Below are 14,501 nucleotides of genomic sequence, written 5' to 3'. Positions count from 1 at the left end.
AACATACTTTCCTTAAGAATTCTATGGTTAACTGAAAAATACCATTTTTAAAATTCTGTAAAATGAGATGCAAGTACCCCAACATAGGGAACGGTGACCAGACTGACCTTACAAAGCATATGAGACTGAAAAAAGGGACAGCCAAGGGAAAAAAATGTATCTTTTGACACGTCAACTTCCTCATTCTGAAAACAATATATGGTCATTCCCGCATCACAAATATTCTTTATATTTAGCTTTTTAGATATACAACATACAGGTCCACCTAAAATAACCAGTTTGAAAGAGCACAAGGTTAAAAAACACATTCTAAGTAGTTACAGCCTGAAAATATATTTTTTTGAAGGCTGGTTTTGGTGGAGCTCAATCACAATCACTTTTAAGTTTTCCTGCTTTGTTTCTTTGGACGACAAAGGAGAATCTTCCATAGAACAAGCCTGCATCCTTGGCAAAGCTACGTGCCAAGTGCCGGAGTTTTGACCACCTTAATATTTCTCATTTCCTGTGAAATTCATGATTTGTAATATGAACATTTTTTTTCTTTTGATGTCCTAGTCCTGTTATGGGGGAAACCTCAAAATATAATCAGGATGGAGTGATAAAGAAAATGGTCGAAGCTTTCAAAATAAATAGATTGAGAAGTATGGCGCTATTAAGAGAAATGGCAAATTATTCTGCTTATTGTGTTATGAAACAGTAATAAGCAGAATGTGGAATGCAAAAAGAACATTTTGAAACAAATCATCACTGGGCACATAAAAGCCTTTGAAACTAAACTTCAAATGTGATGTGGGGATTAAAACCTTTAACTATTTTCGACGATTACCGATAAATAACATTTCACGGTTTGATTGGCTCTGCTAAATGAAATGAAATAGTTGCATATAAGGTACCGGTACCCGCACATTTTAAATTAAATAATTGATCAGACTGGGTAGAAGATTTAATCAATTCCGAACTTTAGAACAGACAATTGAAATAATTAAATTTTCAGGATGGAGTAATCTATAGTATGATAGAATGAAATGATTTTCAATGGCTACAAATTGAACGATCAGAGCCCCAGTAAGCAGAATTCCAGATTAGCATCTGGACTCAGGTGTATGTCAACTTGAGATCTTGAGTATCTAGAGGGGAAAAAACATCTTCAGGAATAAAGATTGACACTACGAACAAAGCATTTTGAAGGCTTGGAATTGAATGCCAGAAACTTTCAGTGCTTTTAAAAATCTAGCAATGACTTTACTGTAACTCACAATTTTTCCTTTACATACCTTGGCGGGGCATTAATCTTGGCATTAAACATCAAAACAGACTAAAGAAACTGAATGATAGGAAGTTAGTGCTGCTTGCTTGCATTTGCACTGCACAAAATATCTACCTTCAATTTCAGACTACCTTTAGAACTCAGCAACAAAATTCATTCACTGATGTTAATCAAATTAAATGTGTATCTGGTATTTTTTTCATTTCCAATCAAAATTACTAATAAAAGTAATTTTTAGTGCACTATTCTAAGCCCAATTATCAGGGCATGTATAATTTTCTCTTTTTTAAGTTTTTTCATTATTTTACATGGATTTTATTTTTGTAATTATTTGTTGTTCCTTGTTATCATATGATTAGTTCTCAACTCATGACCATATTAAGACCAGAATTTGTTGATAAGGTGGGGGTTAAATGTGTCCCACCCAATCTTGCCACTTTTTTTGCAGTGGTTGTTAAGCAAATCACCAGTTGTTAAGTTAATCATGAGGACTTTAAGTGAATCGAGCTTCGCCCATTGACTTTGTCAGAAGACAGTTGGTAAGATTGCAAACGATAATCAAATGATCCTGGGATGTTACAATTGTCATAAAGGAGCCCTGGTGATGCAGTGATTAGAATGCAGTATTGCAGACTAACTCTGTCCACAGCCTGGAGTTTGATGCTGATGGGCTCGAGGTTGACTCAGCCTTCTGAAGTCAGTAAAATGAGGGCCCAGATTATTGGGGGAAATATGCAGACATTGTATACTGCCCAAAGAATCCTGCGAAACACTGTGGGTCAGTATATCAGTGCTACTGCTATAAAATACATGATAGTGACCAAGCACCCTAATTTCGATCATGTGTCCTTAGGGATCCTGCAACACTTTTAAGTGTGCAGATTGGTGTCGCGGTTTTCAGTGTCATAACTTCAACAGGTCACTAAACGAATGGTTGTTAAGTCAAAGACTACCTGTATATAATATATGGTTGGACTGCACTTAAAAAAAAAGGGTTATGTAAATAATTATTTTTCTTTTGTCCATGTGTATGTGCGTGAACCACCAGCAGAATTTAGGCATTTTATTCAATTTTTGACACATCGAGCCCAAAAGGTTTGCCATCCTTGTCATATGAAGCTTTCTGTGGAAATTGGGCAGCCATTTTTCAAAGATAGAAAGCTGAATCAAGACCACACCAATTTGACCCAGCCTAGCAACCCTAAAAAGCCTGAAAACTCTCCCATCAAACACATGTTGAACAACTTGGAACAACAGTGCAGTTTTTATTACTTTTCAAATATTACCTTCTTACAGGTACCTGGTAATGTGTTTTAAGTGTGTATTTTTTTAAAAAAAAATTATACTTGTACATCAAACACTGCATTCCTTTGGAAACAAGATGGAAGGAAAACTAACATAGGTACGCTAAAAAAAAGTAATAATAAATCTAGATGTACATTTGCTGGCGGCTGTTTCCACAACGTTAGCGCTGTGGGGAGACACACGTTAAGGGGATGAGAACATGTTCTAACTATGCAAGAAAAAAGGCAGTAAGGAAAGCAATATATGTGTCCTAATAGGAACAAAGAACTGGAGAATTGGTTTCCACCAGGACGCTAAATCAGCAATGCCGTTGTGCCTGATGGCTTCATTTCATCCGCTTCCTGGGAGAGACATCTCCATTGCTGGTGGCAGACTGCTGGGAAGGAAAGGGAAGGCTGGAAGGGGAGGAGCATGGCATCTCTTGCCCATTTGTGGAAGTACCACTTGTGTGAATCATGCTAGGGCCTGGGAAATCGTAATACTGTGATGGATACGGAGGACTGTACGATGTTCTACCCCGAATGTCTTTCATAACCTCCAAGATGCCCTGCAGTACACTAGTCTGGCTGCTTAGTTGCTCCTTTAGAGTTTGATCGCTTGATTCCAAAGCGCTTACAAGCCTTCCAATGTCCTCAGCGCTCTGCTCCATCTCGTCCTTCCGGGCCGCGAGATCCTCCTTGTAAGCTCGCTCAAAAGAAGCCACCTCTTTATGTGTGAGGTCGGACAATGTCCGGACTAGTTCACTGGTAGCCTGGGAAGTGACTTCCATCAGCTCTTTCAAAGTATCCCCCCTTCTCTTTCTTTGCCGGCAACGAAGATTACGCATCCTCTCTGCAGCAGTCAGGGGCCGAGGGCGCAGATTTGGCGCTGCAGGAACAAAGATCAAAAAGAGTGTTTAATTAGAAGAAAGAGAGAGAGAAAGAGAGAGAGAGAGATGGGGCATTGTGGAGGCAAACATCAGTGTTAGCGGGTATGCTTACAAAAGAATATCCTTTGCCCTAAGAAATCCAGGTTTTATACCAAGGTTGTCCCGTTTATGTGAAAGGAAGAGTGAGAAACTGGAACACAAAAGTATTATTATTGAAATTGTACCGTTGCATATCAACATTTGCTTAGTGCAATCATGTTCTGTTGTCTGTAGGAGGAAGAGTTAGGCAGAGAATGCACACGCTGCTGCCCTGAATGATGCAGTTTTACTCAAGTCTCTCTTAGGAAGTCTGACATTTATCTGATGATATTTCAAATACGACATTAAGTCACCTGCCTTTGTAGCCAAACAAACTGAAAAGAAGGCGTTTAGAAATCCAGAGGGCTGAAACAACACATTATACAAAACCCGTTTAAAGACACACGGCAAATCCAAGCAAAACTCACCAGTAACTGAGTCATTGGATGGCAAAGGATCGGTGGGAGTGCCAGGACCAATGCTACCATCCATGGAAATATCAGAATTTGCTGCTGGAGACGCCGCTTGGTTTTCCATGTTGGCTTCGCTCTGCTGAGATCCCGGTTCGGGCAACAACAGACAGTCCCCGTCTGGCTCTTCAAAAGTCCCTTTGTCGCTCTTGCCTACTGGGGATGGCTCATAGGGGGCATCTTGCGCTTCTCTGTGCTCACGACGCCGGCGGTCCACAGGAGGCCTCGGGTTGCTCCCTGAAAGCCGTGGAACGACCAGATTTTGCTTGATGCAAAGAAATCGATTAAGTTCTTCGAAATAAGGCCACACGCGGCGTCCGTGGCCAGCGTTGCTGTTCCCATCCACTATCTCTTTGAAGCCCCGTCGAAGGACCTTTGCACGTTCGCGGCATTGCTCCCAATCCCTGTTGTAACCCCGGGCTCGCATTTCATCCGCTATCCACTGGAACTGTGCAACTGTGCGATAGTTTGATGCCAGGGCACTCTGCACCGCGTCATCACCCCACACCTGGATGAAGGCCCGGGTCTCCTCGTCAGTCCAAACAGGCTGGCGCCTTGATTTAGTGGCAGAGGAAGAGCCCTGCGAGGAAGCCGTCAGTGTGCCGTGATTCGGCATGGGCACGGTCTCTAGAAGGGTATCAGACAACATGGTGTGCTCCAGAGATGACACGGTGCTATTGGCAGCAGGGAATTTTACAATGGTAGCAGGAAACGTTTCAATTGATTTGGGTGCAGTAACAGGAGTGCTAGTGGGGAGGGTGCAACAAAGAAGCTCCTAATGATAGAGTGCGGATAGAGACAGATGGGACACTCTCTACAATGCACTCTATGGTTATGCTGGCAAATTCCCCCCCACTGAGACACTGCATCTCACACAAATGTTACGAGAGACACGCATCTCGCATCTTTGTTCCCACAAGTTGGCCTGCAAAAAAAGCATGTGTGACCGCAAGAAAATGACTCGGGGGTCTGCATATGGAAAAAAAAAAGAGCCGACAATGGTGCAATGCGCGTGTCTAGCGTAATATGTGAAGCAGGGTTAAAGTTCCATCCCTCCTTAACCTTCACTAGCCTAGCCCCTGACCAAAAATATATATTTAAGAAAATACATCATTGCATAATATATTCCAATCACAAGGTTTCAGAGCAGATTTATAGACACGGCTGATTTAGTTTCATGGATTGACATGCAAAACAACAATTACTCACCTGTGTAGCTGCCATCTGTTGAAATGTAGGCCGCTCAAGGAGAAAAGAAAAATAGACAAAATTAGAGGCAGTCATTTTCAGATGTCTTCACTGCAAGAGGAGTGCATTCATGGAAAAAAAATAATAAAGCTGAATTTCTGTACCCATTAAACCATGAGAATTGAAACTTGGCTTTAAAAAAAAATCAGATGAAAATCAGATTCTGAAGCTAGATTGAAACTACTTTGCATGCTAGCCCCCAGATACAGATAGGGTAATATTATGACTATGTAGGTTTCATTTCCCTTGTGCCACAAATGATTGATATAAATATACTAGTTTTCTTTTCTTTAAAAAAAAAGTACTTTTATGGGCCTAGCTGCCTGCCTCCTACAGACAATCTCTCTGCAGGTAGTCCTTGATTTTTACAGCAGCCTGTTTTTAACAACGGTTCGACAGCCTTGGAAAAAGTGACTTAGGACCTCACGATTCAAAGTTACACCTGTCACACCACCCCTCAGTTACACAATTTGGGCACTTGGCAATTTGCTTGCATTTAAGATGGTGACAATTTGCAATCTTTGCTCCATGGTTCACTTACTGACTACGTGATTTGCTTAAGAGCTGCAATGACTTACTCGATGGCCAGGATAAAAATGGTTATAAAATCAGGCCGTGTCCCATGATGACTCACTCAATGACCACAATGCTTAGCAACCAAAATTGTGGTCCCAACTGTGACTGTAATTCAAGATCTACCTGTACACCCATTTTCCTCCCCAGCTGCTATCATCACTATCCCTTTGTCAAGACTGCACAAAAAAAGGATCAGGGCTTAAATAAAGCTAAAAACACACTGCAGGAAAATATCAGATAATGAAAGAAGAAATGTGCCTCTTTACAGCCAGTAGCTCCCATGTTTTAGCCTGAACTTCCTCAAGAATACAAGATCTACAATTTCCCCACTTGGAGCAAAACTAAAAACCATCCAGCTGGACCTTCAGCCAAGACACTGAGATAAATCTCACTTGCCCGGAGAGGCATTCAGAGATAAGAAAGCCAAGGGGCTGAGAAGAATAAGAGGGATCAAAATGAAAAAAGCCATGATCATCATCATCCCAGGACCTGCCTTAAAAAAACCCATCCTTCTCAGTGTGGTTCTCTAATTGCCGCTTTGTCTGAAATGGATGCCACTTACCTACTTATAAAGACTTATCCCTTCAGTGAGTTACTTTTAAAATGTTGGTAATAAGGACATAATCCTCTCTTCCCTCAAATACCTCTGTTTTATTATTTTTATTTTTTTCTTTGCAGGGAAAATATTTTTTGCAGGCACTGCAAAAACCTGGCAGGGATGTGGAAGATGGGTACCATAATAGCCAAGGAGCAGAGGTCAAACCTTCCTGGCCTTTTCATCTTGAAAACAGGCTGTTTTATTTCTTTCACATGGTTGAGACTCCCCTTTAGAATGACCTAAAGCCCAGCCACTCCCACTGGGGTTTTTATACTTAAGCAGGATAATGGCTTTCTGAAGACACTTTCATTTCGAAACTACTTCAATAAGTTGGCCAGGTTTTGACAAACTGAATCAAGGTTACCGCATTCTATGGGGCTTCTTTCAGATTTTCCTAATACGGTAAGTCCATAGACATTTTGATTTGGTTGAGTTTCCCAAGCCAGCCTCTCACTCAGATTTCTAATTCGATACTGTATTCTGTTTACAGGAGAGAATTCAGAGTCTTAGACACAACAGAAAAGACTCAGAATTCCACAGCAATGGCTGTCTTTGCTGTCCTTGAAACCATCTTCTCAGTCTCTACTCCAGTCAACTAATAGCCAAGGCAAATCAAGGCTGAAAGTTCATCTCTGAATAATCAAAGAATGGAATCGGAACCAGACGCCCACCGAAATGATAAATTTGGGGCAAGAAACTGTACGCAAAACCCCGGGCCCAAGCGAGAGTACTGGGAGATAGACTATTATTTCAAAACCATCTCTACCTTTCAGTTATTTTAACTGAATAAATGATTCAATCATTATGTAACCTCTGGACTAAAACAGTCCTTGAAATCACATAGACAAGCAACTTGCCCTGCTCTCAATATCAAGTAAGCATAATCTCCACTGCAACTAGAAAGGATGCCAATGTTATCTGAAGGTTGGCACAACATGAATCACAGGGATCAATATATAAAGGTAAAGGTTCCCCTTGCACATATGTGCTAGTCGTTCCCGACTCTAGGGGGTAGTGTGCTCATCTCCATTTCAAAGCCGCAGAGCCAGCACTGTCTGAAGACGTCTCTGTGGTCATGTGGCTGGCATGATTAAATGGCAAAGGCGCACGGAAGGCTGTTACCTTCCCACCAAAGGTGGTCCCTATTTTTCTACTCTTTTTTTTACATGCTTTTGAACTGCTAGGTTGGCAGAAGCTGGGACAAGTAACGGGAGCTCACTCTGTTATGTGGCACTAGGGATTCGAACCGCTGAACTGCCGAACTTTCGATTGACAAGCGTCTTAGCCACTGAGCCACCGCGTGTATGTATGTATGTATGTATGTATGTATGTATGTATGTATGTATGCATATATATACACACACACACATATATATATATATGTAGGTCTTTGGTTATTCGGGTTTTCTCCCGCGTAAAATTGGAAGTGTCTTGGCGACGTTTCGACGAAGTCTCATTCGTCATCTTCAGGCTTCAGCTTCGTGCTTCTGGGAGCAATGTGTGATCGCAGCTGTTTCTTCCTTTTAACTGCTAGTGGGGGTTTGAACTGATTGGGTGGGAGGTTGGCTGTGCTCTGATTGGATGGGGGGGGTTGTGCTCTGATTGGCTGGGGATGTGTCCTGTTTGGGTAGGGGCTTGGTTGTGCTCAGATTAGTCTGAGTTGCAGGGGGATTTGAGCTGGTGAGCTGCATTGCTGTTGTTTGGCTTGTGTTCGTGGTCGTGCTACATCTTCATAGTGGGTGTCAGTCTGCTGAATGTATGGATTGGAGGGGTTTGAAGTGGCTAATGTTGCAGCTGCGGTCTGGCTTCTGGTCCTTGGTCGTGCTTCATGATCAGTGTGGGTTTGGGTCTGCTTTCTGGGTGGATGTGTGGTGGTGACATCCTGTGTGGACCTCGTGAGTGTGGGTCTGGTGTCATTCCTCGTGTTAGGGACCCGTTATTATTGACAAACGAGTCCCTAACACGAGGAATGACACCAGACCCACACTCACGAGGTCCACACAGGATATCACCACCGCACATCCACCCAGAAAGCAGACCCAAACCCACACTGATCATGAAGCACGACCAAGGACCAGAAGCCAGACCGCAGCTGCAACATTAGCCATTTCAAACCCCTCCAATCCATACATGCAACAGACTGACACCCACTATGAAGATGTAGCACGACCACGAAGCCAAACAACAGCAATGCAGCTCACCAGCTCAAATCCCCCTGCAACTCAGACTAATCTGAGCACAACCAAGCCCCTACCCAAACAGGACACCCCCCCAGCCAATCAGAGCACAAAACCCCCCCATCCAATCAGAGCACAGCCAAGCTCCCATCCAATCAGTTCAAACCCCCACTAGCAGTTAAAAGGAAGAAACAGTTGCGATCACACATTGCTCCCAGAAGCACGAAGCTGAAGCCTGAAGATGACGAATGAGACTTCGTCGAAACGTCGCCAAGACACTTCCAATTTTACACGGGAGAAAACACGAACAACCAAAGACCTACATATATATATATATATATATATATATATATATATAATCAATAATTATATAATTATTGATCATATAATAATCAATATATAATAGCAAGCAATTGCTCAACTATCTAGAAATATTAAGGGGATGACATCTTGGATATTTTTTTTGTTCTTAATTGCAGCTCTATGCAAAATTCTCAGCAAAACAATGATTTCCCAAATCAGGATTACTTTTCCAGGCTAGGGCAACAATGTTAATACAACAAAAACTGACCTCTGGTCTAATTTAAGACATCCAATGGACCGTTACAGATTATCTAAAAACTGTAATTCTGGAACTGTATTAATCTTGTGCAGCTGCAGAGGCTGACGGGATCTTTAAGAACTCTAAACAGATTGCATAACAATCTGTTCATATGGCTTTTTTTCCCCCTTGAGGAGTCTTGTCTCCCCACGCATCCCTCAAACAACTTTCATGTGTTGAAATTATCTAAAAGCTTCATTGTTTTTAAACTGGATTGCCCAGAACTATACATAATGTTTAAAATGGATTCAACCAACCCAATACAACAGTGGAATTTTTACTTCTGTCTAATCCTTGAGCTGGCTCATTCAGGAAACAAGAACTACTTAGCTCTCTTGAAACACTTTCACTGCTAATAAAGTATCGTATATTTCAGAGTACAACGCGCACCGGAGCATAAAATGCACCTTAGATTTTGGGGAGGAAAATAAGAAAAAATCTGATTGGCAGGTGGATTGGCCTCCCAGAATACCCCCAATTAGCTGTTCCCAGAGGTGAAATTTAGCAACAGGTTCCTTGGTTGTGAGCTCTGTGCCTTGCTTTTTGGGGGCTTTTTTTTCTGCCTCTGAAACTTCTGAAACTCTGTTTCAGAAAAAACTCTTTTCTGCCTCTGAAAGCCTCCAAAACAGCTTCAGAAAAAAAGACTTTGAAGCTCTGTTTGGGAGCTTCTTTTCTGAAGCTTCTTTTCTGGTGCTTTTTCTGAAATCTGTTTGAAAAGCTGGGCGGGGCTACATTCACCCAGATTGTCACCCTCTTTTGGGGGAAAAAGGTGTGTCTTATACTCCGAATAATATGGTAGCAGGATCTTGAAAGCTTACTAAATCAACTTATACCTAGAGTAATTAAGACAAAATTACTTGGAGAAGGAAACAACACCAGACTTCATGTTCTCAGCCCCTCTGGATCTTCCATCCCAAATTCTTGTATATTCCCACTGAAGCAGCTTAAACCTATCTCCTAATTTTGCAGCCACATCTTACTGCTGGCTCATATTGAGTTTGTAATTAAATATTGTTCAATAACTTATTCACAAACACAGTTTTCACACTATTTGTTTTTCCCTCCCAGGCATATTTTCCAGTTCCCAATTTTTGCGATACATTATTGAATGAAATGAGAATGTGCTCCTTTTTAACTTAAAAGAGCTCAAAGGACCCATAAAAAGAACACCCAGCATTGTGAATGCTACACTCACTGCATCTGTGTCAACTTTAGTTCTTACAATTATTTTAAAAGGAAGGGGTAATTTGGCCACAATGGGGGTTTCACAACCAGGACTATAACAATTTCTTAAACAGCATTCAAAATTACGATGATAATACAAATGATAAAGAAGAGATCCTTACCCAGGGAAGCCACATCTTCTCCGTTTTCCTCCATGATCTCACTCACTGCTAAGGCCTCAAGATGAGTTCAGCCCCTGGAAAAGAGAAAGTCAGTTAACCCCCAATGCCCTAGCCACTAATGCAGCCATGGAACCTAGCAGACAAATTAATCAAGCTTCAACATGAAGAGGAACTCACACCCTTTGATTCAAATGCAAAAGCAGACAACACCGTGCTACGTGAATGATGCCTCAAAAACCACACAGCTCACTTGGGGATACGCCCCATGAGCATAGGGCATGACTGGGCTGCAACCGACACTGGGTCATGATTGCCAGCGGAGTGGCTGTCTGTTAACGCTGTACCTACAAACTAATTAAACACCAATGACCACTGTACTGGTATCCCAACTGGCCCTTACAAAACCTGGGCTCTTTCTGTGGTTACCAACACATGTGGAAATGTTGACTACTAAATCCTTTTAAGCACCCAAAACTTACTTAACCTGCAAATGATCAGTAGAATGATAGAACAGTTACAAAACAAAATGTAAACTATGTTCAATGTACTTCAAGGGAAACATTGAAAGGAGTGGAGGCTAAAATGTATGAAACCAGTTGCAGGAATTGGGTATGCCTAGTTTAATGAGGGACACGGTGGCTCAGGGGCTAGGATGTTGAGCTTGTTGATCGAAAGGTCGGCAGCTCAGCGGTTCGAATCCCTAGTGCTGCTGTGTAACAGGGTGAGCTCCTGTTACTTGTCCCAGCTTCTGCCAACCTAGCAGTTTCAAAAGCACGTAAAAATGCAAGTAGAAAAAATAGGGACCATCTTTGGTGGGAAGGTAACAGCGTTCCGTGCGCCTTTTGTGTCTAGTCATGCTGGCCACATGACCACGGAGACGTCTTCGGACAGTGCTGGCTCTTCGGCTTTGAAATGGAAATGAGCACCGCCCCCTAGAGTCGGCAACCTTTACCTTTACCTTAGTTTAATGAGAAGAACTAGGGAGTGATATGATACAGTATTACAATATCTCAGGGGCTGCCACAAAGAAGAGGGAGTCAAGCTATTCTCCAAAGCACCTGATGGCAGGACAAGAAGCACTGAGTGGAAACTAATCAAGGAGAGCAGCAACCTAGAATTAAGGAGAAATTTTCTGACAGTTAAGATCTAACTGTTAAACAAGTGGAATGGCTTGCCTTTGGAAGTTGAGGGTGCTCCAACACGGGAGGTTTTAAGAAGGGATTGGACAAGTATTTGTCTGAAATGTTATAGAGTTTCCTGCTTGAGCAAGGAGTTGGACTAGAAGACCTCCAAAGTCCCTTCCAACTATTATTTTGAGAGGCCCTACAACAAAGTAATAAAAATATGTCGACCATGACCAATTCCTATAATTCTCGTAAGCAGATGGCAGCAGCAGGCTCTTTCAATTTCTCAAAAGGTTAATGCGGGTCAGACCTTCCTAGACTTGGATGAGAGAAAATACAGGACCAGATACTATACTGAGAAATAGGAAAAAAATCTTGAGAAAAGGCAATGACCACCTATTTCACTTGTGTTGCTAACAAAACTAAATAAACACATGGATGTAGTTACCAAGATGTGAGCAAAATGTAGAGTTTTTAATCTCTCAATTTAGCACAACATGAAAAGAGCCAAAGGAAAACTATTGCCTATTCTAGTTAGACAAAAGGTGTCTTTCGTAATTACATGGATTTATTACATGGATGTATTTATTACATGGATCATTGCATGGATTTAGGCACAAAAGTATCTTACATTCGCAATATACAATTTACAAAAATTACCATTCATCAGCCAATAATGCAGAACACCACCTCTCATTTCCTCTGTGAAATCCTGCCCGTCAGACTGCAAATATCTAAGTTTACTGCTCACTGTTCCTCTTTATCGCTGATTGGAACTCATATGACAGTCACTCAAAACTATAACTACTTCTCATTCTCGATCCTCTCTACTAGATTTTTATTCTCTGCCTTTCCATTTCATGGAATTCTAAACTTAACTTCCATTGTAGGAAGGAGTTTGGGGACAATCTGAACTTGGATTCAAAAATATACACTTTTGGACTCAACTCACTACTGCGAGATTATGATCTATTATTGCTTTCGAAATGAGTGCTGATAATATTGCCTTTCTCATTTGTACTTTCTGCATTGCCTTTGTTCCATCTCAGCAGATTACTACTCCTCTCTCTAGTTCCGCCTTGATCAAGCGGTTTCTACTCCAGGCCACCTTACGGCGGCTTGCCCCAACTTGGCTTCCCTTCAGAGACTCACATAAGCCCAGCTAACCAAGCCCAGCTAACCCTGAAAGCGCAATCAGGGGAACTGTAGTCCAATACAGAGAGTCCAGAGAGATTTCACAAGAAGAGTCCTCCACTCCTCTGCTTGCAATAAAATACTTTATGCCACCAGACTCCAAATTTTGGGCTTAGACAACTTAGAACTACGCCGACTTCAGTCTGAGCATAGTACATAAAATTATCTACCACAATGTCCTACCTGTCAATGACTACTTCAGCTTCAACCACAACAATATGCAAGCAAATAATAGATACAAACTCAAGGTAAACCGCTCCAAGTTCGACTGCAGAAAATATGACTTCAGCAACAGAGTGGTCAATGCCTGGAATGCACTCCCAGACTGTGGTTACTTCCCCAAACCCCCAAAACTTTAAGCTTAAACTGTCTACTGTTGACCTCACCCCATTCCTAAGAGGTCTCTAAGAGGCATGCATAAGTGCACCTGCGTGCCTACCCTCCCCGTCCTAATATTCCTTTTGACTTACTCTTTTCATGTATCCAAATTATGTTTATACTTTTTTTATGTTTATAGGGTAGGCAGGCAGGCAGGCAGGCGGTTGGCGGAATGGCTAACTAAGCCGTCCTTTCCAGATGTCAAACGGCTCGTTCGCTTTATCACTGGGAGGCGGGGGGGGGGGAGGCAAGCATTTTGCATCGCCGGCCTCTTTCGCTTCTTGAGCCCCCAAACCAGGGAAGCGACGGTCGTTCTCAAGCGTCTTCGCTGGTTCGAACCGCGATGCCAAGGCGGGAAGAGGATCGCCGCGGCTAGGATGACTCATCGCCCGCCCCCCGGCGGCCCACCTCTCCCCTGGCCACCGGGAAGGGGAAGGAGAGACGGCCGGGAAAGCCTCCCCAAAAAGAAGGAAGTGAGGGGTGGCGGCCACGAAAGCGGGCAGCCCACCGTGGGGGGAGGCAGCCAAGACAACCCCCACTCCCCAGCACCTTCCCTTCCCTTCCCCCAATTCCCAGACCCGGCCGGCTCTCCTGGGCAGTAAAGCCACCATTCTCCCCGCCTTGTGGGTGAGCAGCCGGGCAGGGGGTCTGGAGAAGGGGAAGAAGTGGGGGGGATCCCATCTCTTCTGACCCGCCTGGCTGCTCTGCCCGCCCTCCAGCCCCGCCGGGGCCTCCGAGCCCGACTCCCCTCCTCTGAACTCGGCCGGCCGGCCTCCACTCCCGCACCGCAGCCCTGACCTGCCCCCACCCCCAACCGTCCCCCTGCCCTGCCGTTTCGAGGGGGGGGAGAGCGGCGGGTCTGGGACCCCAACGGAAGACCAACCCTCGTTCGCGATCTCCTCCGCCTAACCGGGGACCGATGAGGAGCCGATCGGAGCGGGATCCGGGGCCCCGGCCAGTCGCCTCGTCGGGCGGCCGCAAGGAGAAGTGGCGCCGAGGCCTGACGGGCGGCGAGCAACCCCAATATGGTGGCCGACCAGCTGCGGAGACCGGATGTAGTCGGGGATGGAAGCTTCGGAACAAAGGAAGCGAGAGGAGGCGAGAGAGCGGAGAGGGAGTGGGGGGGGGAGCGGTGGGGAGAAAACCGCCGCTTTCCTAGGTGCAGAGCCCCCTAGGGGTGGCGGCCAGGAAGACACTCCGCTGCGCAAAGACGGGAGAAGAAGGCCGATTAGGGAAAGGCGGTGTGTGCGTATAAGGTCTTGACTGGGCTT

The 14,501-nt window shown here is 43.7% G+C and overlaps 1 protein-coding gene across 4 annotated transcripts; it reads right to left on the bottom strand.

Annotated features, from left to right (window-relative positions):
- Nucleotides 1–928: 928 nt before the first annotated feature.
- On the bottom strand, nt 929–14,294 carry LOC131190296 (uncharacterized). 4 transcript variants are annotated; one of them, XM_058167556.1, is made up of 5 exons: nt 14,114–14,294; nt 10,535–10,608; nt 5,198–5,230; nt 3,947–4,615; nt 929–3,439 (listed from the first exon to the last, which is right to left on the bottom strand). In XM_058167556.1, the coding sequence occupies exons 2-5, from the start codon at nt 10,566–10,568 to the stop codon at nt 2,898–2,900; spliced, it is 1,278 nt and encodes a 425-aa protein (XP_058023539.1). In that variant the 5' UTR covers nt 10,569–10,608; nt 14,114–14,294; the 3' UTR covers nt 929–2,897. The 4 variants fall into 4 exon arrangements, with proteins under 4 accessions (XP_058023539.1, XP_058023540.1, XP_058023541.1 ...); XM_058167557.1 differs by having other exon boundaries at nt 14,141–14,289; XM_058167558.1 differs by lacking the exon at nt 14,114–14,294 and adding an exon at nt 13,323–14,061.
- Between the last annotated feature and the right edge of the window lie 207 nt (nt 14,295–14,501).

Source organism: Ahaetulla prasina, chromosome 2 (genome assembly GCF_028640845.1).
Source record: "Ahaetulla prasina isolate Xishuangbanna chromosome 2, ASM2864084v1, whole genome shotgun sequence".
Taxonomy (NCBI): Eukaryota; Metazoa; Chordata; class Lepidosauria; order Squamata; family Colubridae; genus Ahaetulla; species Ahaetulla prasina.
This window is presented reverse-complemented; position numbering and strand designations above follow the sequence as displayed.